General features: G+C 43.7%; 1 protein-coding gene across 1 annotated transcript in view; it reads left to right on the top strand.

The window, feature by feature from the left end:
* Lars2 (leucyl-tRNA synthetase 2, mitochondrial) overlaps positions 1-23,599 on the top strand; it is a 92,965-nt gene that overhangs the window by 7,928 nt on the left and 61,438 nt on the right. Inside the window, exons 3-5 of the mRNA XM_021171924.2 lie at positions 3,360-3,488; positions 17,968-18,059; positions 20,110-20,170. Of these exons, the coding sequence (XP_021027583.1) occupies positions 3,360-3,488; positions 17,968-18,059; positions 20,110-20,170 (282 nt within the window). The remainder of the gene's footprint in view (positions 1-3,359; positions 3,489-17,967; positions 18,060-20,109; positions 20,171-23,599) is intronic.

The raw sequence follows: 23,599 nt of genomic DNA on the forward strand, positions 1-23,599 counted from the left end.
AATAGAGGCTCTGCCTGTGTGGATTCTGTTACAGCTTCAGAGAGCAATCCCCAGAGATGCAGAAGTCATGTTCTAAATCACAACCTGATGGAAATAGGGAGCCTGCTTTTAAAAATCACCCTCTCCCCATCGCTGGCATTTGTACTTTCTCTTAAAGGCTTGAATTCCTGCACTTTTATGTAATTATGAAAATTTCCCTTTCAGGCAGATTCCTACTCAATTATAACACAAACTCCTGTCATTTCTTCTCTTTCCACCTCCAGATGATGGAACTCATTTCATTGTCACAGAGGAAAATGACTTAATTTACACAGAAAAGCACAAGGCAGGGACAGGCAGTAGGCTGAATATATTTCTGCAAAAACAGAAATGTTCGTGAATATTTAAGACTCACTAGTATTGCTTTTCTGTATGTCTCTGTAAACTCAGGGTTGGAGGTTAGCTGTGCTAGTCCATGATTATTTGAAGTTGTCATTAATTTACTTTTCATTGCACAAACATACAAAACAGAAGAGGCTACTGCAAAAGCTGTATGTAGAAAATGCTTGGACAAGATTGTTAATTAATATGATATAATAAATAGCACAAGAAGATAGGGTGATTATAATAGAATAAAATTGTTTTACATAATAACTTGAAAGTCAAAAACTAGAAATAGACCAGGTGTGGTATAGGCCTGAAGTCCTAGCACTCAAGAGGCCTTAGGCCAGCCTGGGCTATGAAGCAAGACCCAGTCTCAGAAAGAAAAACAAATAAACAAACAAACACACACACACACAAACAAACCGACAAATACATATGTCAAGGATTTTTATTTCTTTCCTAGCTCCCAAAGAACATGATTACAGGTTTGTTGTTTTGTTTTTTTTTTCCCTGTAGCCCTAAAAATTCCCAGAGAAAAGTTGTGGGGTTGATCGATTGAAGGTAGGAGAAAGGGGTCAGTGAAGGAAACAGTTTTATTTTGCAACCAGTAGAAAATAGCTGTTGTACCTTTTATAAGAACTTGTTCACAAGGGGAAAGGATTTCTGTCACTCAGTTTTTCTTTTCCCCAATGCCAGGGATAAAGCCCAATGAGCTTGCATAAGCTAGACAAGAACTGTATCACGGAGCTAAGCCACCAGCCCAACCTAGTCTTCTTAAAAGCCGTGAAGCCCCTGAGTATGCAGCAGCCCCTACCTTAGGGCCTGCTCACCCCTGAGACCCTCCATTCCCCACCTGCCGCTCTGCTGATTTAAATCATTGTCACAGAAGTACAGAGGATGCTTCACTTTCGTATTCTCCAGATTCTGAGAAAACTTTAAAAAGTGATCCTTTCTCCGGGTGTATTACTCACCTATTCTTCTTGGTCATTTCTAGAGGACAGACAGAACAAAGAAAAGTTGTGTTTTGCATTTTGGGGGGTGTGGGAGGTGGTGGTGGTGGTTAGCTATTGTTTATGTTTTGTTAAATATTTAAAACCTTCAATGAAATTTAAGAGCTTGGCAAGAAGCTGGGCATGACATGGTAACATGTGTCAATGTACACCTGAAATCCCAGCACCCTGGAGGCAGAGGCAGGAGGATTGTTGAAAGTTTGAGGCCATCTCATACTATATAACAACATCCTGTATCCAAAAACCAAAACCAAAAACCTTTGCTGCAATTTGATTTCTAGTTCTGCTTCCCTAATTAAAGTTGTGTATTAGTTATTCTTGTTGTTGTGATCAAATACCAGGCAGAAACAGCATAAGGAGAGGTTCATTTTGGCTCACAGTTTCAGAGAATACAGCCTATCATGGGGAAGGCAGCTGATCATATTGCATTGCAGGATGCAAGCAGAGACAGACGAATGTGGCTACTATTCTTACTCTCTTTTCCAGTCCCAGACCTGAGTCCATGGAACAGTACCACTCACAATTAGCTTGGATCTTCCTACCTTAGTTAATCTAGGTTGTCTGACATGCTCAGAGTCTTGCTTCCCTTGGAGATTCTGGGACCTGCCAGGTTAACAGTGGGTATTAACTATCACAAGTAGGCTCAGTCCACCATCAGTTATGAAAATACTAGCCAGCAATGTTTAAAACATCACCTCCCACACATGCACAGGAAGGGGTATGAATTTTTCTCTCTGTTTGTATTCAGTGTTTTGGTGCTTAGGCAAAACCTTGGTGCCTCCTAAAGCTCTAGAAGTAGGGACCAAAAAGGGAGAGCCAGAAGGCCAAGGTTAACAATAGTGTAGCAGTAGATGGTCCACCCTCACTGACCACCAGCAGCCGTTACCTGTCACTCCCCCAGGTGCCCCGTGGCAGAATCTGAGGCTCAGTTAGAAGAGCCTCCAGTTACCTGGACAGGATTTGTAACATCTGCTGGGTGGATGGTTGTGTCTTTGGTAGGCCAACAAGCATTCATTTAAGAGTTACTGTTGGCCTGTTGGGTGGCAGGGATAAATATCAAGATGATTAACACATAATCCTGGGGCTGTGCATTAAGTGCAGTGACAACAGCACTGATCTGACAGGCCTTAGGTCCTCAGGTCTATTCCCAGCACTGCAGAACTTTCCACAAGCACCAAAAATGTCAAGTCTTCCATAAGTAATCAGCTGCGTGACTAGACCCACTCCTTTGGGCCCTTGTCCTTTGATGTGCACGAGCTCTTGGCAGCATTTGACATCCTGCCAGTGGAAGGCTGAGGGTGCCCAATGCAGTGACCGCATAGGATTCCCTGCCCTGTCTTCATTATAGTCAGATGTGTAGATTTCCCATGTTTTCCATGTTGCTGGTGCTAGAGAATCATACGACTTTAATCTGTGGTTATTTGTTTGTCACCACTGGGAAACAAACAGTGCATGTTCCCTTAAGCTTTTCTGTTGAAAGAAACTCGCAGTGTGCTGGTTAGACTTCAGGACCCATCTGGTACCTGGAATTGTCAGCATTGGATCTCATGTGGATGCAGTCATGGGGAGCTGGGGAAGGGATTCTAGTGTTGGAGAGTTCTGAGTAATTTAGCCTCTTCTACTTGAATAATGTGGATCTAACTGTTAGAGGCTCGTCTGGAAAAACAGTCCTTTAAGACCTAGATAGAAACTGCTTTAGGAGAGAAGCTTTGAAAAGAAGGAGAAAAATTGAAAACACCTAGGCTAATTAGCCCTTAACACATTGTTCTGAATTATTGTGGACATTCTTTAGCTTAAACCAGGATTTTGAATCTTGGAGGTTTTAATACATTTTTGTCAATTTACACAATGAGAAAAGTTTTTTTCTTTAAGGAATTTAAAAAATGTTAAATTATTACTTCGAGTAAAGCACTAAAATATTGCATACAGAGCTCCCAGAAAATATGTAATAAACTCTTTCTGTCATCCTTTGTTACTCTTTCCTAGAAATTAAAGCCCAAATTCTACTTGCTCTCCATGTTCCCATACCCTTCTGGCAAACTGCACATGGGCCATGTCCGTGTCTACACCCTCAGCGACACCATTGCACGGTTCCAGAAAATGAGAGGCATGCAGGTAAGGACAAATACCTTTATCACCCCAGACAAGAGTGTAGAGCGGGTCATGTGTGCTTAGGACAGTGAAGAAAGCCAACGCTAGTTAAGATTGAATGGTTTTAAGTGTGAGCATGACTAGCTCAGTTCAGAGAAGCTTTGTAATGAAGCTTCTGGGTGAACTTGGAACAGCTGCAAGAGGTAGATGTTATGCTGGGGATGGACTGGGGTGGGCTTGGGGAAGGTAAGAGCAGACTCGGGTAACACTGCTCCTTTCTCCGAAAGAGCTTTCCCAGAAGCAGTCACTGTACAGTGAAGCCAGTGGGTTAAAAAAAAAAAAAAAAAAGATAAGGACAGCACTCTGGTCAACTCTGCATCTCTATAGATAGAAAGTACCTGAGATCCTGAGATGGCTTTTGGGAAAGAAAGAAGGCTTTCTTGTGGCTCCTGGTCTTACAGAGACAGTGCATGATTCCAGGACCCAGTGATTTTAGGCCTCTGCTGAGGATATTGGATAGCCAAGGTGAAGAGCACCTCAAAGCACAACTGTTTTTGTTTTTGTTTTTGTTTTTTCGAGACAGGGTTTCTCTGTGTAGCCCTGGCTGTCCTGAAGCTCACTCTGTAGACCAGGCTGGCCTCGAACTCAGAAATCTGCCTGCCTCTGCCTCCCAAGTGCTAGGATTAAAGGCTAGCACCACCACTACCCGGCAGAGCACAATTGTTAACCAGTGGCTAGGAAGAAATAGAGAGGGGTCAGGGTTCCTAGGATTTCCTTCAAGGACACACCCCTCATGATCCAAAGACTTCTCATTAGACCCTGAGTCTTAACGGTGAGTGCTACAGGGAGATAAACCCAGGGCTTCACATTTACTAGGCAAGGGCTCCATCACTCAGCTACATCCTTAGCTCCTCTTCCTAATTTTAGTTTGAGACAGGGTTTCACTAAGTTGTCTAGACTGGCCTTGAACTTAGAATCCTTCTGTCTCCGGCTCTGGAGTAGCCGGGAGGCTTGTGTCACCTGGCCCAGCTAGCCCCTACCTCTTGAAGATCCTACCATTATCCAGTAACACCACCCTGGGGATAAGGCCTTTAATAACACGTGGGACTTTGGATACATTTGTGACCCAAACTATAAAGCTGTGTGTAGTAACATACTCGTGTAATCCCTGTGATTGAAGGTTGAGGAGGAGAATGAGGAGTTCAAGGCTAGGCTTGGCTTGGGGATTAAGGATGATCTGCCTCTAGCTCCTGAATTCTAGGACGACAGAGATGCTGTCATGCCTCGCACCAAACTGGGACAATACTGGCCATCGCTCTTATGAACCTGCCAGGCCCTGTGCAGGTGGCATCTTGCACTTCCTAGGTCTCTAGGAAGGTTAATATCTCTCTTGAGACAACTGGTGAACATTTTTTGGTTGGCAGAAGTATCCTATAAAAACCACAAGGTCGTGCTATCATATGTTCATCACTTGAGAATTAATAGTTTATATTGCTGAACTGAGGTTTCTACGAAATTGAAAGGTTATTCGTCATCCTGGTTTAGGAAAGATACGTTTTTCAGACACTATTTCATACCATTTCCTAAAAAGAGGCGGCTCAGGCTGGAATGGTAGCTCAGCAATTTAGATCACTGGCTGTTCTTGCAGATCTCAGAACTCATGTAGATTGCTGTAACTCCAGGTCTAGAAAACGAGGCACCTTCTTGCCTTCACTGGTTCCTGTACCATGTGGTATGCATACACTCATACACATAAACAAAAACAAAAATTTAAATCTTAAAAAGAAAAGGAAAAAAAAAACCAACAACAACAACAAACCCAGGACCGAATTAATTGGCACTTTGCCTAAATTACAGTCTCTCCCTCCCTCTTCATTCCCAAGTATATAACCCAGAATATTGCACACGCTGGAAATGTATGCTATCACTGAGCTACACCCTGGCTCTGTAAAGTGAAATTCTGTAACTAACTTTCAACTATATTTGTCTTTTTAAAAAGCCACCTTAAGTGTATACCATCAGTACATACCATCAGTGTATGCAGGCTTCAGGCACATTGCTAAGCTGGAGCATTTGAGCAAAATCATATTATTGGTGCCAGAGTATAGGGAAGCCTGCCAGCAGTTAGGTAAGTGAGGGGGGTATATGTGGGAGTCAAGTTGTCTTGGATAGGATGAGATGTTAACAGAAGATGTACATGAGGTATCAGAGCCTTGAGGCAGCTCAGGGCCATAAAATAAGGGGGTGTCTTCTCCCATAGCTGAAGCCCAAAGTCAGAGCAGATAGCATTGGTTTGACCTCTGTTCTGCTACTTCCTAACTGAGGGACCCTGCATAGTCACGTAGCCTCTCAGATTCCCACTTGCCTCATTTGCTCTAAAGGAATGGCTTTGGATATAGGGCAGCAGCAGAGGGCTCACCTAGCGCATAGACAAGCATCTAGGCCCTGGAGAAGGAAGGAGAGAGAGAGTGAGAGAAAGAGGAAGATAGAGAGAAAGGGAGAGGGGGAGAAGGGAGGGAGGGAAGAAGAAGACACTGGGGCTAATTTCTCCTCAGGTTGCTATGAGGTCACATTAGGTAGTGCATATGCCACGTGTCTGGTGCATAATACATCCCTTCATCAATGATAGCTGTAATTATGATTTATACTGATTGATTTGCTCTGAGCTGCTCAGGAAAGTGAATTAGCTCCATTTAATCAAGAAGTTCCTGTAGTCTTCTGCTGGGAGCAGGCTTCAGGGCTGCCTCAGTGAAGCTCCTGCCGCTCACTGTGGCCAGTGCTGCCTTCTGCTTGCCCACTGGCTGAGTCTGGGCCTTGAATATGATGCTGTTACTCGTAATTATGTGACATTATTTGGGTTAATGTCAGTGTATTAGTCAGGGATCCCTAGAGAAACAGGAACAGAACTGATTGAATAAATGTGTATATAGAAAGAAAGGGGGGAAGAGAGGGAGAGGGGGAGAGGGAGGGAAGGAGAGAGAGAGATTGGAGATTGAGATGTATTAGAGTGGCTTCAGGGTTGTGGTCCACCTAGTCCAACAATGGCTGTCTGCTAACAGAAAGTCCAAGAATCCAGTAGTTGTTCAGCCCACGCGTCCGGACGTCTTTAATATATGCCAGAATCCTAAAGAAACAGGTTTTAATGCCAGTGAAAGAATGGACTTGCTATCAACAACAAGGCAGGCAAAGAGCAGAGCAAAGCTTCCTTCTTCCATGTCCTTTATTTATGTGGGCTGCCAGCAGAAGGTGTGGCCCGGATTAAAGGTGGATCTTCCCACCTCAAACGATGTGGACTAAAGGTGGGTTTTTCCTCTTCAAATGATTTAATTAAGAAAATTTCCTCACAGGTGTGTGAAGTCACTTGGATTAATTAATTCCAGATGTTGTCAAGGTGACAACCAAAAATAGCCATTCCCTACAGTGAGCAGGTGTGCTGGGTTGTCCTTTCCCCTTGTGCTTCAGACACTCTCTCTGGTTTTGTTTTGTTTTTCAAGACAGGGTTTCTCTGTGTAATAGCCCTGGCTGTACTGGACTCGTTTTATAGACCAGGCTTGCTTTGAACTCACAGAGATCCACCTGCCTCTGCCTCCCAAGTGCTGGGATTAAAGACATACATCACCACACCTAGCCCAGCTACTTTGTTTAAGAAAATTTATTTTGGAATTATTTTATTATTGTTTTTTAATGTGTGCAGATGTTTTGCCTGCACTTACTATGATATGCAGCACTTATATGCCTATTGCATTCAGAGGCCAGACGAGAATATTAGATCCCTTGGAACTGAAACTAGATAGGGTTGTGAGCTGCCATGTAGGTGCTGGAACTTGAACCTAGCTCTTCTGGAAGAAGAGCCAATGCTATTGACTGCTGAGCTATCTCTTTAGCCATCTCTACCCGGAAAATATTTATCTTGATAGCTCCTGTTTAAGTCAGATCATTGTATGTGCAGTTCCAAATTTGGTGAAAACTCATCAGGCTGTTTTAAATGTGGAATCAATGTGGAATGAGAAATAGACATCTCTCTCTCTCTCTCTCTTTTTTTTCTTTTGTCAACAGTGTTGGCAATGGATGAGGTAGCACGTGTCTATAAGCCCAGCATTTTGGAGGCTGAGCCAGGAGGATGGAACTTGGGGCCAGCCAGACTTGGCTATGCAGCAAGACAGTTTCTCAGAAAGCAACAGGAAGCGTATACAAGAAGGCTTGCTGGATGACCTTGCTGGTTCTATAAGCTGTCATATGTCAGTACTGGTGCCTCAATAGTCTTTGATACAAGACAGGAGGGAGAACCTGCTCTGGGACAGCCAGGCAAGAGTGGATGGATTCCTGTGTTAATTAACTTGATCAACAAACGGTCCTTGACCACCAGCTTCATTACAAACTCTCGGTTTCCTTCTGTATCAAATATAAAACTGATGTTTTAGGTAAAAAGCAGGCAGTCAACTGGGAACACCTCTGTCAAATTTTGCCTTTTCCATAACTGCTGAATCATTAACTTTAAAAGCAGGTTTTTATTGGTTCAGTGTGGTGCACATACCACTAATCCCATCACACAGGAGGGAATCAGAGGCAGGAGGATCTATGTGAGTGCAATCTAGCCCAGCCAGAACTGTTACAGTATTTATTTTATTGATGTGTGGGCATGCAGAGGTCGGTGCTCGCCCGCCCACCATGTGGGCTCCAGAGACTGCATCTGGTGTTAGACTTCTGCCCCAGCCATCTTGCTGACCATGGTTCTAGTTTGTGTTTTCCTGGTTCCTCCCATGGAGACTAAAATATGCATGTGTGTAGTTTTTACATAGCTCCCTTTTCTCTGGTTTGTTTGCTCACTGTAGTTTAGTTGCCGAGTTATTGCTCTACATTGTTTTTTTATGTATTGTTTGGATTATTGACCCTGTCAGTAGTGCAATGCAAATATCTCCTCCAGGCTCCAGACTGTTCCGTATTGTGGGCAACTATGGGTTACAGTCTGGTTTTGAGGGTAGGCAAGAGTGGTAATTCAGAAAGTTGAAGGTTTTCAGATTATGCAAAGGGAGGAAATGAGGTAAGAATGCTTGGGGTCCTGAGGTTACTAGACATGCCCTTGTTTCTTATAAAGCCTATGGCTCAAGGTTGCTCCAGCCCAGGGTGTGAGACTCAGGTGTATCATCCTTCTTAGAAGACAGTGATGCCCTCCATTTGGAAGCTGTTACTTAGGCCCAGAGTTCCTATACTGGATAGCAGGACAGCCTTCCAGTGTCTGTGTCAGTGACCAGCTAGCCTATATGACTCTCGCATTCTAGTCCTCCAGAGCTAATCCAGGACCCTTAAACTGTATGTAACTGCATTTCAGTTTTCTTTTATAACAATTTAAACATTTTTCCTTTATTTCATTTTATATGAATGGGTGTTTTGCTTGCATGTATGTCTGTGTACTGTGTGACTTTGTGCTTACCTAGTGCCAGGGAAGCCAGAAGAGGACAACAGATCTCTGAGACTGGACTTATGGTTGGTTATTAGCCACCCTGAGGGTGCTAGGAACAAAACCTACTAGGTTCTCCATAGGTGTCTAGTGTACTTAACATCTGAGCCATCTCTCTAGCTCCTTTATAATGATTTTTTTTTTTTTTTTTTGGTCTGCTGGCTCAAACCTCCTGAATCCACAGTTCTTAATGATGTACATAATTTTTTTCATAGTGAATATTCTTGTTCTTACTTACCTCTGTGGTTTTCTCCCAGGTGTCTCATGCTTCCCTTACTATTCTTTAAGGTTCACTTAATCTTCCTTGAACTGTAAACTGGCCTTCAATTCTGTAGCTCACATTTATCAGCACTTATGGGCAGAGCCATAGACTACCTTAGCTAAGCTCATAGGTCCTCTGTGTTTCTGTCATCTGCCGGATACTATTTCAACTTCTTGGGGACAGAGAAAGTCCCTATAACTCCTTTGTTAGTAGCATGTCAGCTGTTTAAAGGGTACATGGAACCCTCTTTTTTTTTTTTTTCAACACTCTACAACTTACAAAATCCTTTGTTTCCAGTCAGACATGGTGGTGCACACCAGTAATCACAGTGCTAGAAAGCCAGTGGCAGGAGGAACATTAGTTTTGAGGCCAATATAGGCAACTGTTTTCTCTTGAGTTTGCTATGGGTGGAGGTAGGGCTGGAAGTATCCACATTTTGAAAGAGCAGTCTAGGCAGCTGGGCCAGTTTTGTACATGGTGGATGAATGCCATCTCTGCTGAGTAAAATAGACATGGCTGTCTAGGTTTGAGCCCAAGTTACACTGACATGTGAGAAGAGAGTTAAAGGACTTTAGCAGCCAACTGTAACCATAGACACATGTAGACTGTAGAAGCACTGTTCGAGTACTAGGTGGTTTGGGGGTGGTAAATCCGAGCAGTGATGTGCTGCTTTCCTCTTCAGACATGTAGTGTACCCAAGGGTATTGCATAACTCAGAAATTCCAGAACCCCAGAAGAGGGGGAGGCAGGAAAATCAAGCAAGTAAGGGCAGCCTGGGCTATATGAGACTCTGTGTCAAAAGGCAAGCAAACAAACAAAAAAAAATGTGTAATGCCATTTTGAGTGTAACCCAGTTTCAGTGGCTCCAATAACGCTTTCCTAAGACTTGCACGTTTACTCAAGGGCCATTTAAAGCCAGAATTAAATCCTTTTTCTACAGTCAAAAAAGGCTATTCTGACTGTTGGCTGCTCCTTAAACTCAAAAGAAGCCTGATGACATACTCAGGCTTAGCTCCATATGGTGATTTTGTTGTGTTTTCATATGTTGTATGCACAGATGGTTGGAAAATAAATTCCCTGCCTCCCACCTCAGCTGGTGTCCCCAGCACCTTCTGGTCCAGGAGCAGGGTGATGAAGCATCAGAAGTACTCACTCATTACCTTTGCAGAGCTGGGCTTGGGCTAATTAATTAGCCTCAGGCAGAAAGCCATAGCCTTGAGCAAGTACAGGAAGAAGTTGGGGCTCAGTGTCTAGCAGCTATTACTACTGTGTGATCACCCACAAGGGCTACGTGCCAGGGACATTCTCAGCGAGCAAACGATTGTGGATGTCTCCTCAGTTTGCAGTCTGCAGTTAGTATCTGTGATGTGCCCAGAGTACACGGCGTGGCACTTAGTTCCAGATTTTCAAATCTCCGTGGTATCAGGAGGTAGGCAGTGGATTTCCAGGCTTACGCTTTCAGGTGTGGTTTGGGAAGAGAAGGCAATGTTGGTCCAGTGCCTTCATTGGAAAGTAAGTGCCTGGCTTGGCCACCAGTCAGGCTCTTCTGTGTTTCCACAGGAGCCATGCCCTTTGGGGATAGCTGCACTGTTTTTTTCATACTCTGAAGTAGTTGATTTTTATATCCACTCTGTAATAATGGTGGTTTATTATACTGGCTAAATGAAATTAAACACTGCATTTCTCATTTCTTGGAAATAGAGTGCTGAACTCACTCCAGAGAAGCCCAGACACTGAAAATAGCATTTCTTTGTGAAGCAGTAACCATGGTGCCTGAATCTGAATCTGAATTGGTTTCAAATATAAAGCTTTGTTTTATGGGGGAGGGAGAGAAGCTGGCCATTGCTACCAACTGGCTGGCCCCTGTTCTGGAGGCATGCTCCTGTCTCCAGACTGAGACCGGATGCCTCAGTCTCCTTCCTGTCCACTCCTCTCTGCATGGCTTACTCTTGCTTACTGTGTTAGAAGGACAGTGGCCCCTTGCTTGTTCCCCACTGACATCTTAAAGTATTTAAACTTGTACATAAGATCCCACTTTGTCTCTGGTAAAATAATGCAGCATAACCCAGGCTGTAGCGTGGCTCTCAGCCCTCTGTCCTTTTTGCTGAATCAGCTTGCCTTCAGCCCACCTGCCAACCCTGAAATGCCCAGGTACTTAGTTCTGGAGGACTGTACTCCAATGCTAGCCAAGACCTCCCGCCCAGGCCTCACTCTCCTTCCAGCTCTGGTCTGACTTACAGAGCTCTGACACATATTTCGGGCTAGCAGCCTCTGGTCTGTGAGGACACCAGCCAGCCTGACTCCTCCTTGAGAACCACACATGGAAATGGTCTATGTGCTGTGACAGTAGCCAGCTCTGACTCCCACTTGGGACCTCACATGGAGATGTTCCATCTGCCGTAATATCGTGCTCTGACTCTCCTTTGGGAAGTCACATGGGGGTGGTCCATCTTCCACAATAGAAGCCAGCTCTGACTCCTCTTTGAGTCGTGTTCTTACATAGTTCCACCCCTGCTTTCTATTAAGTTGTGGTTCTCAAGCTGTGGGATCAGCTGCCTAGCTGGTCTTTTGTTGTGACTGTTTGATTTTGTGATCCAATGAGTTTAATTAGGGTTACTTACCAGCTATTACCAGTGAGGAAAATCAGTCTCTATTTCTGTCTTTTTGTCTCTGTCTCTGCCACCCACCCCCAGCAAACACTGACCGATCTTGGGTGGTGGTCATGAGTCCTTCCCTCCGACTGTGGCTGGATTTGAGGCATTGGAAACCTAGGTGGAATTGGAGGGCAGGTAAGTGGATAAGCCAGGGACTTTCCCCCAGCACCTGCCCCAGCCACTGCCCAGCTCCTTGTGGCTCCATGTGATAAGTATTTACACTCCTCCCCTCACATCAGCCTTGGGCCCTGCCCATTGCTGCCTCTGTCTCCTGGGCTCTAGGTGGCCATGATTTCTCTGTCAGGTCTGAGCTAGTGATGATGTCCTGCTCTGTTGAATTTTAGGGAGGCTTCACTGTCACCATAGCTTCTCATCCAAACTTACAGACTAGAGTATTTGTTGTGAAAACTAGATAGAGATTGTGATTTTTCAGACTTTGAAGTGTTCTGATTTCTAATTTAAGCAACTGGTACTTCTTGATTCAGCCTCTGAATATTTTTACATTTATTATCTTAAAATTATCATTTTTATCTTCTGCTACCTTCCATGATGTCACATTCCTACTGTTCCAAAATTGACATGATGGATATTTAAAAGTATATCTTAAGTAGAGTTATAAAAATAGGTCAAATATCTGGAAAAAAGCTGTAGGAAGCATTCACATCCAAGAAGAGGTTATCTTAGAAAATAAAAAGAGGTTAGCTTAGGAAATCAAGAATGCTCAGGGTGTGCCATATATTCCTTTATTTCAAGAAGGGACCTTATTTTGTTGCCCAGGTTGGCCTCCAACTCTCGGTACTTCTTTAGCTTCCCAAGTAGCTGGAATCATAGGTATGGACCTCCAGACCTAGCTGGGCCCTAGTATATAAATGCAGGTGCCCTTTTGTCTTTAGGGCAGATTGCCATGTTTGTACATGTGGGCTATAGGTATAGTAACTTATTTTAACTATGGAAGTTTAGTGATACAAAGAAACCAAGTCATTTAAAACCCAGCAGAGTGTAAAGTTCTCCTAGTGAATGGTTTGGACAGTCTTGGCTCAGAAGTCAAGAGTAAGGAATTATAGCTGTCTTTTTGTTTTGTTTTACATTGTTTGGGATTCAGTCTGTAGCTTTTCTCTTCTAAGCGTGCTCTCTACCACTCGGAGGCCAGAGATAACATCACGTGCCAGATTGTGATACAGGATACCTGAGTTTTGTTTTTGAGGCAGGGTCTTATTGTGTGACCCGGGATAACTGCGAGCTCACAATCCTCCTGCCTGAGCTTCCTGAGTGCTGGAGTTACGGACACATGTAGCCTATCAGAACATAGTCCACTGCTAGGACAGAGGCATTTGGGCATATTACAGTGGCGCTTATGTTTTTACTCTCTATTTCTCCTCCATTGGGAGTGAGACATTCTACAGCAAGGGAATGGGCTCTGCATGTGATCCCCAAGGCTTATGACCAGGCGCCTTCCTGATTTAAAGAAAGTTTACTTGCAGGGACATTTAATTCAGTGTTCTGATGGATGGCAGCAAGACAGTGAAGTTATAAGATGGACCTTCCACAGGACTTAAGACAGTTGACTTTGTTAATTTTTGCCAAGAATCTGAATTATTAAGGAAGCTTAAGATTTTTTTAACTTTATCTTCATACTAACATAAAGTTACTTGGGTAACATGTGACCTAAGAGTATCTTCTCATGTTAATTCCATCTGAAAATTAAAATAGAAATGAATAAGTTTGTTAACATAAATCTAGACTGTGTGTGTGTGAGTGTGTGTGTGTGTGTGCATATCTGTGTGACAGTGTTTCTCTCTGTTGACTTTATCTAAAAATCAGGACAGCACCTAATAGAATGTTAATGGGCAGAAACATTGGACTGGTGCCATTGGTGGTTTTGACAAAGAATCCAAGTGATGATTAAGTTCCCCTTTCTGAAAAACAGTTACACAACAGCTACTGTGTTCTTCCCAGGAAGCAACCTGGGAGAATTCAGTACAGCATGAGCAGAATTTGAGTGTAGGCCTGGTAGTATGGAAGGACTCCTGAATAACTCAGAACAGGGCTTTTTAGTTCCTGGAAGAAAAAAAAAAGCCTACACAGGAAGACTGTGTCATCTTCGGATAAAAGCCATATTCCAGAGCAGGCTGTATGCCAAGGGTGCTTTTTTAATGAGGCTTCCTGGCTCCTGGGGACTGAAACCCAGCTTAGACCAACTTCAGCCAAAAAGCAATTTGTTTTTTGTTGTTATTGTTTGTTTGTTTTTAACAGATCCTGGTAAAAACAGGATCCAAGGAAATCTTGCAAGAGCCCAGGCACCCTGGGTACTTGGACCAGGTTCTTGAGGTTCATCTGAACATGGACCTGACTCAGCTACTATTTTGCTTTTTTGGATGTCACTGTGAGGTTGATCCACCACTGAGAATCCTTGTGGGTCCCCATCACTACAGTAGACAGCCTAGCTTCAGACTAGCGCAGGGAAGGCTCCAAACCCATGTGTCGTTCTCTAAACAGGCCATCCATACCAAGCCTGCATGAAGCTTAAGAGGAAGCAGTTTCTGAGAAGGGCAGATGCTTTTAGGAAGGATGGAACACTATATAGGTCAGCCATATTTCATGGGAGGAAAGAGACCTCTTGTCCCAACTGGGTTGGGGTATGTCTAATAATGTTCCCAACGCTGCATGGAATAGGTTCACTCAGCAAATGTTAGAATGCTGTTTTTAGAGATTTGTATTCATCATACTTAGGCAGGAGTGAGTAGGTGGTAAGGGCAAAGGATCTATGGTGGAAATTACAAACCTCCCATATATGCTGCAGCAGGGTGTGTTAAGGTCAAAAAGAAATATAAAGGTTAAAAAAATTAAACCAAGAGCACTAAAAACAGAGACAGTTATACTTGCATCTGGATATGAGCCATCCAGGTGGACCATAAGAGACAATTAGGCTCCAAGAATCAAGGCCACTGATAACAGGTTGGCTGGCTAGCTTTCATAAGACCTTTCCCCTTTGGAAGATACATGGTAGATACTGTTGCTTATTACATATTCTTGCTTTTAACGCATTACTTCTAATGTAGCTAATTTTAATAGCCTGTGGTGTAGTAAGGAGAGGTTATAACAAGCCAGCCTAATTTCAGGAAAGAGATCCCAAACTATAATGAAGACAAGGCAATAACCAAGAACACTGCAACTGCTTCTTGGTAGCTGTGAGAATGAAGAGAGTTTAATATAATGAACAGCACTTGGGACACCCAGAAGGTAAGAGATAGCAACACCAGCTGGCGACTGACCAATGGCCAGCCAGTCAAGACGAAGACTAGCACAGTCATGGATCGAAGTTAACAGTTAGCAACACACCCGAATAATGGGAAGGAAGTGACCCTGGCCAAAGTAACTGGCAGCTTAGCAGATAGTCATGGTCAGTAAGCCCAAATTAAAGGCGGACAGGTGGCCCTCAGCTACCCTTAACTGGGGCAACGCATGGATATCAGATGATTGCCTTATTGGTTGGCCCAGGGGGACATGCTGTGAGTATGTGGGCCTTCCCCTGGTTTTGCCCATGATAACCCAGAGTTAATCATTCTCAACAGAGATTTCCTCAGTTTTTTTGTCCAGTTTCTGCCCATTGCCTTATAAGATTCTGGGCAAAGAAAATGGTTCTTCTGTCTTGGAAACTCCAGCCTCTCTCTTGAGAGTTTCTTCTCACTTTTTCTTAAGTTCTTGATTGTTCTATGATAATTCTTAATAAAGCCTGCTCCCACCTTACATACTTCCACGAGAATCTGTGTCATTAATCTTCATTGGTGTGAGACAACAAACTCAGCACCTCTGTCCCAGGTTGATTTTTCTTTTTCTTTTTCTTTTTCTTTTTTTTTTTTTTGTGAACTTAAACATCCAGCATCTTACATCCTTAGGTCATGCACAACTGTGTTGTGAAAGGTCACATCACACTCAGAAACTCTGCATCAGTACTTTTGTATTTAGTACAGGTGCCTGTGATGTAATGCTAAATGAAAAAGGCAGGTCATAAAATATTTATGTATGACTAGTTCTATTTCCATAAAAACCACATGTTCCTATATGTGTTTGGATGAGTACTTTGCCTGCATGTATGTCTGTGTACCGTGTGCATACAGAGCCCACAGAGGCCAGAAGAGGGCATCAGATGCCCTGGGATTGGAGTTACACAGTTGTTAACTGCCCCGTGAGTTTTGGGAATCAAATCTGGGTCATTTGGAAGAGCAGCCAGTGCTCTTAACTACTGAGTCATCTCTCCAGTTCCAACTATATTGTGTTTTTAATTTGAACAACATCAAATGAAAAAAAAAATCTGTTTCTGGTTGACTCCAGAAGAGCTATGAATATGGGAACTTGTAGAGGGCAAAAAGCCCCTTGTGCACACAGGTCAGCTCTAGAGAAGCTAGGAAAGTTTAACATGAAGCCATCCTTCAAAGAAAGGAGATGTTTACTTGTCTTCCTCCTGGGATGCTGAGAATGGGTGTAGTTTACAACCTGGTTATCCTTTGTTATCTACTGAGCCAAGCCCACATCCCCTAGTATTTATGCTTTTCTTATTCCAGATCCTTCCCCCTGAATCTTAAGCATTGCTTTAGGTCATAAAACCCACTTAACCATTTGCGAGATGTCACTTGTCCTTACAACAGCCTAAGTGACTGTTATCTTATGTTCCATGTTATCTTATGTCCAGGCCAATCCTGATACCTCAGTCATTCTCCCTAGACTTTAAATCTTGGGCAGGATCTCTGAGTCAACAGAACTCACCCTTGTGAAAGAAGCCAGATGTACTTTGTGAAGAATTTCAATGTAAACATGTCTTAAGTTCTGCTGTGTACATGGGACTGAATTAATTGTCATCAGAAAGCTTTCTTTTTTTTTTTTTCTTCAGAATTCTGCTGTGCTTAAATATAGCTAAAATCAAGCAATTGGTGTCAGACTCTCAAAGTCTGGCCCAGCACCAGGTACTGAGGTTGGACTGAATCAAGTTTCATTCTTTCATTACCTAGATTGTTTCCCTGCCAGCTATAAAGCCTACAGGGACAGCCAGAACCATCCACCCACACCCTAGCCCCTACCACAGGAACTGACCTATTAGCCAGTTCTTACATAGTCTTAATTAAACTTAAATGTGGCTGGTGGCTGCCACATCAGAGATCAGGGTTCTATAACTGGAAATTTCTGGCATGAGATGGATATTTTGAAACCCTTGACATTTTATTTTTCTGAGACAAAGTCTCTCTGGCTCTTGGTGTTATTGTTAGATATGATCTTACTATGTAGACCAGACTCACCTGGAACTCATGGAGATATGCCTGCCTCTGCTTCCAGAGTGCTGGGATTAAAGGGAAACCTGGCAAGGCAGGGTCTCTTAATCAACCCTAGATCTCCAGCCACCTTATTCTCAGGGTTTTCTGTTACTACCTTCAGAGGTTGTGGTTAGAGGTGGGCTGCTATGTCCACTGGCATTTATGTGAGTCCTGGGGATCCAAACTCCCATTCTCTTGCTTTGGAGGCAAGCACTTTAATCTCTGAACCATCTCATCTACTAAGCCCTGTTTGGGTATTTCAATGAGCTGTAGCTTACTCTGAGACACTCTGGAGTGCCTCTTCCTGAGCCAGTGACACATTTTAATCAGAGGGCAGGTTCTAGCCTTCCTCTCTGCCAACTTTTTTTCATATGTGAATTTTATAAGGCTTCATATGAAGCTTTCTGGATATCACCCAACCCTTTACTCCCACCTCACTGTCCAATCATGAAGGTGGTCTCAGGTGTTACGGGATGATTGACAGACGTTCTGCATCTGTACTTGGAACATGTTCTTTGAAGAGTTTGTAGGGCAGAGAGTTGCTCTATCATTTTCTTTGAAAATTTCCTTCAGAGCAGACTCCTGAATCCCTGTTAACAGGGTTCTATTGAAAATGAAAGATGGTGATAGGCAAAGGAAGGAGGAATCGTGACAAATGTCCATCCAGGAACTTAGGTACCATGTGAAGAGGGAAGCCTGTGAGAGTCAGGCAGAGGAAGGAAGGTAGCAAAAGAAAAGCTGTTCCTTCCTAGTAAGGCATAGCTCCTTTCATAAATCCATTTTCATTTTTTTTTTTAATTTTCACTTTGTTCTATTATACCAGGTTATCAATCCCATGGGGTGGGATGCGTTTGGATTGCCTGCAGAAAATGCTGCCATAGAGAGGAATTTGCACCCCGAAAGCTGGACCCAAAGGTAAGTATTTAAGATATACTCAAGTACTTATACAGAGAGAAACCTTTTAGAAACCTTTTTAAGCCTATGCACAAGAGAGACCTGAAAGCAAAAAAGAACACAAAACAAACCACCACAACGCTGGCAGATTGCCAGGATGTAGATATACAGGATTCTGTGCACAGGTGTTTGTCAGCTGGCTAGTCCGTTACGGGGAAGGTGAATGTGTCACAGTGCACATGTAGAGGTCTGGGACAGTTTATGGGAGGAAGCTCTCTTCTCCCATCCTGTGCATTGTGGGGATCAAACTCGGGCTGTCAGGCTAGGTGGCAAACACCTTTACCATTGATCCACGGCAGCTCCTGGCACTTGCCTCTTACTGCTCTGCAAGCCTTAGAAATGCCAGAGCAGGTTGTGTGCTTGTTACTCTGATGCGGGTTACTTACAAACTAGTCTTTCCTGGAGCATTGATCTTTATGAAGGAAACAAGGAGGAAAGAATTGGATTTGTTCAGTTTCAACAGTACTTTTTGGCTGCTGGACCTGAACTGAACCATAGCCAAACACTACATTCTGATTGTCACTGAAGATTAAATTTTTGTTTTCATCATTTATGAGCAAGGAGCAACTTAGTAAGATAAACAGCTACCTGAGTTTGGGTGTGGCTTTCTCTTACTGCCCCATGGCCCAGAGTTCCTAGCCTTCTCCCTGCTAGTCAAGTACTGAATGCCGAACATCAGAATCTTCTGGCCTCTCTTATCATCTCACTCTTCAGATGCAGGACAGTTCCAGGCCTGTCTCTGGAACCTCCACTGCCTCCTCCTCTCCTCTCCTCTCCTCTCCTCTCCTCTCCTGTCCTTCCCTTCCCCTCCTCTCCCCTGCCCTCCCCCTCCCCTTCTCCTCCCCTCTCCTCTTTCCTCCTTTCTCCTCCCATCCCCTTACTCCCCATTTGTATGTGTGTGTGTAAAATGCATTTACATGAATGTGCCTGGCTGAGCATGTGTACTAGGAATCCAAAGCAGGATGCCAAGTATCTCCCTGTATCACCCTACTGTCCGGAAGTAGGGTCTCTCACTGAGATGGAAGCTCACCGTTTCAGCTAGGCTGGCTGGTCAGTGAGCTCTCAGGACCTTGGCTGTGTCCAGCCTAATGCAAGGGTATGGCATGCAAGCCATGCTTGGCTTCTCCAGGGACGTTGGGGATTTATATTCAGGTTCTTGTGAACCCACCCTTCCACTCTCCCCAGCCCCTGTCTCCCCGGCCCCATTACTACCTTTTTTTGCACTCACCGTACTCTATCCATCATACAATTAATTCTAGATTAATGGAAGTGATCAAAAAGGAGTAAAAGAGGAAATGACAGCTCTAATAAAGTAGATCAAACATGGCATAAGCTGATTCCAGCAACAAGAATTATAAATTGATTAGCACACTTCTCATCCAATTTGAGAGCAGTTTTAGGTTCTGATCGATGAACACTGTGTTATTTCTTTTGAATTTCCCCAATTTATACATTAAGTGGTGTGTGTGTGTGTGAGAGAGAGAGACAGAGACAGAGACACAGAGACAGAGACACAGACACAGAGAGAGAGAGAGACATTTGCACACACAGATCCAGGGATCACACACACCAGGCAAGAGCTTTGTCCACTGAGCTCCAAACTTCCCAACACACAAGGGTTTGTTTGTGTTTCTGTTTTTTTTTTTCAATTACTTTAAAACTCGCTGGCTTGACTTAACTGTGTAGAACACAGACATAAGAAAAGGCCAGGATCACACATTCAAAAGGTTGCTTGTTAGAGTGGCCACGGGAAGGAGCTGCCCCCAGGGCTGCGACCAAAGTGGCATCGAGTAGATGAGCAAGTCCAGCTTGGGTGTCTGCTACCATACTGATATTTTACTGATTCTTGGGGATTGATTTTTTTTTTTTAAATCCTTGCCAGGACAAAGCAACAGTTAAACTTCCTTGTCTGAGCTAGACTTTTTAAGTTTTCTTAAACATTCTTCATATGTGATTCATCTGTGGTCCTGATCCCCTCTCAGAGTCAAGCTTTCTTCCCTTTGTTTCACAGCAATATTAAACACATGAGGAAGCAGCTCGACCGCCTCGGCCTGTGCTTCAGCTGGGACAGGGTGAGTCAGCTTCTTCCTGGGGCTCTGTTCAGGGAAAGGCCCGACTGAGTGAGACCCTTCCTCCAGTTTGGGTTGGGAGAAGGAAAAGGAATTGACAGACCTCTGGAGAGAAGGCTTAGCACTCCACAAACTCAAAAGAATCCAGAGTGGGTGTTTTGCCTGTATACAAATAATTTTCTGGGGCATTAAGCTAAGAGAGCTCACTTCTTATTTGACTATGTGTGGCAAAGACTTTGCACAAGGATTTCTGGCACACAGCAACAGTTTAAAAGGATTATTGAAATAAACATAAAAGTGATTAAATATTAACCTGCTGGTCTTTTAGGTGATGAACTGGCCATTTATTTTGTTCTGAATTCAGAATTGGTATGCACAAGCCCACGGTGATTCTCCACATACAGTCTTTGGTGTGTAGATCTTTCAAGAAGTCACACACCAAAGCCAGTGGGAAGTTCCAGACTCAGGAGGGTTACAGATGAGTAACCCTCATGCCAACTGTGGAAGGAGACCTTCAGAGGCCCAGCCCAGGCCTTGGAGGAGTAGGCTGCTGAGTAAGGGAGACTACTGTTTGCCCTTCTGTAAAAGGTCTCTTCCGTGCCATGATCCCTCTCAGTACCCACTCACTCAGCAGCCTGGGTGGGGTTTTGCTGGAGCATTGGGATAAATGCAAAATCACGTCTGAAACGAGGTGAGTGCACTGGGAAAGACAAAGGCAGTACAGTTAAAAAGGCCTTGGCTGTTTGGTTTGGTTTTCCTGCTCCAGATCATAGTGCCTTGAGCCAACCATGGGGATTTGCTAGTAGAGTAAAATGCAAGGCTGTCACAGAGAGCTAGCCCCTCAGGGGTGGCAATCATGGTTTTCTTAAGTGTGTGTGTGTGTGCATGTGTGTATAAAACCCAGGGCTCCAGCCTATATTTATGTTTTAATTAGAATTTTTTTTAAAAAAGGTGTATGGGTGTTTTACAAATGCGTATGTCTGCACTATGCACTTGCCTGTTGACTATGAAGACCAGAAGAAGGTGTTAGGTGCCTTGAACTTAGAATCAGAAATGGCTGTGGGTACAGGAAATCAAACATCTGGAAGAGCAGAAACTTAAACAGCACTCACTCACATGGCTTGCTTACATATGTGCACACAAAGCACTTAATACAGACAAGATAAAATAAAAAATTGAAACCATAGTTATAAGTATCCCTTTTTTTCATGATTTCTTGCCTTTGACATTTTGTTTTCTATTTTCTCTAGGCATTTGAAAATCTCAGGTCTAGATTGTATTTTGCTAAAACATAAAACATATTTGCTTGTTTTTAGCAACACATGCTAGGTATAGCCACAAAATTATAAAATAGCTTTTTTACATTTTTCACTTTAGCTGTAGCCCCATTTTCAGGAATTTTAGTTTTTGTAATCGAGGGCACAATGAAACCATTGTATCTGCTCCATGGGTAGAAAGAAAGGTTTATTGGGGATCAAGCTGCCAAGGTTATCTTTTAGGAAGGGAAGGGTGGCAGAGAGAATTGAAAAATGGCAGAAAAAGCAATTGGGTTTCATAGGACAGTCAGCAGGGTGGGTTGGATTGCTCTTGCATGAGGTCAAACATTGGAGTTGCTGTCCCAAGACACTGTAGTTAACTGCAGAGCTGCCGGCTGCACATGAGCAGGAGCCAGGGCAGCCGAGTTGCTGTGCTGTTCACAGCACGTGTTTGTAGAGTCAGAGCTTACAGTTCGGATAAGGCTGGGTGTTTACTGAGAACATCACTGATACTTTACAGCTTGAATGCAGCTGCGTAGCTACTAAGAGTGCCATCTATACCTTATAGCCTGATAAAGTCCAGTTGCCACTGAGTGCTTTGTGGCATCCCCTTTGTCAACACAAATATTTTTTGTTTCTATTTCTCTTGCTTTTTCATCATGGCATAATTTCATGGATAAAGAATTCAGGGGTTGGAACAGTGACTCAGCAGATAAAAATGCTTGTTATACAATCATAAGGTCTAGAGTTTGAATCCCAGCACATATATAACTCATATAACATATGTCACACACACACACAACTGTAACCTCAGGTTAGAGTGTCGTGGAGACAGCAGGATAATTTTGGCTTGCTAGATTCCAACCTAGCTGGCAGAATGTGAGTTCCAGGTTCAAAGACAGACCCTGCCTCAAAGGAAGAGGCAGAAAGAAGGGAGAGGGTAGAAAGGGTAGGAGGAAAGGGGAGAGAGAGAGAAGGAGAGAGAGAGGGAGGGGGGGAGAGAGAGAGAGGGAGGGGGGGGGAGAGAGAGAGAGATGCTTTGGAATAGCAGTTTACACATTTCATATTTCCACGGCTGGGTTGGGATTTCTTCATGCCGTGGGCTTACTTGTTTCAGCCTTTCCTTCCCTCCTGTTAGATGGTGATTACAACTTGGGAATAACGTCCTCTTCATCCCAAACACCCTGCACCCTTCCTGCCTGAGTTCATTTTCAGACACCATTGTTAAGCTTACAGAATGGAAAGTCATTATGACTTCAAGATCCTGGCTCCTTATTCACGCATATGACTAAACATCAAATAAGAAGGGTTAAACCCTAGAAATGACAAGGCCTGCAGGGTAGCAGATATATTTTTAAATGAGGGTGTTTTTTTTTCTTTTAATTTTGAAAGCATCAAAAACATCTTTAAAAGTACTTTGAGTCAGGTAAGTGCCTGACAACTGGGTTGGGGAGAAGCTCCCATTGTGAGAGCTCAGAGCCCGTTGCCTTGACAACATGTGGCGGCACTGCAAGTGTTTGACTAAGCCAGTCTCCTTTCAGGTCCTTACAAGTGAAATCATTTGTCTGCCCAATCTCTAGCTCTGGGTTTCTGGTGTCCCCTTAGAAGAATGAGTGCCTCCTGTAGGTGTTCCCTATAGTCCAGACTCACCTTTGAGGGGGCAAGGCGGAACCTTTGAAGTGAATTTGCTGTGTATCTTTTGAGACTAGCATGTTTCAGTCATCTTGAAGTTCTGACCATGTCTCGGCCACATGTGCATGGCCAACTAGGATAGTGTTTGCCAGCCACTTCTCTTCCTCCACTGGAACTCTAACCAAAACAAACCAAACAAACTACTCCACATTTCTAGGTTAGGAGCTGGGAAAATGTTGAGTCACTAAGATGCTTGCTGTGCAAGCACAAGCACCTGGATTTGGATTCCCAGCACCTACATTAAAATCTGGGCTAGGACTGGGGTGTGGGGGCAGGAGGATGCCTGTAAGCAGCCTAGCCAAATTAGTAAGCTCCAGGTTAGGGAGAGACCTTGTCTCAAACAAAATGGAGAATGGTTGCAGATGTCCATTGTCTACCTCTGGTCTCGACATGCACATATGTGAACACAGACATGAACATGTACAGACCCCCACCCTACACACACACACACACAAGCACACAAGCACACACACACAAGCATATG

The sequence above is a fragment of the Mus caroli genome, chromosome 9 (assembly GCF_900094665.2).
Source record: "Mus caroli chromosome 9, CAROLI_EIJ_v1.1, whole genome shotgun sequence".
Taxonomy (NCBI): Eukaryota; Metazoa; Chordata; class Mammalia; order Rodentia; family Muridae; genus Mus; species Mus caroli.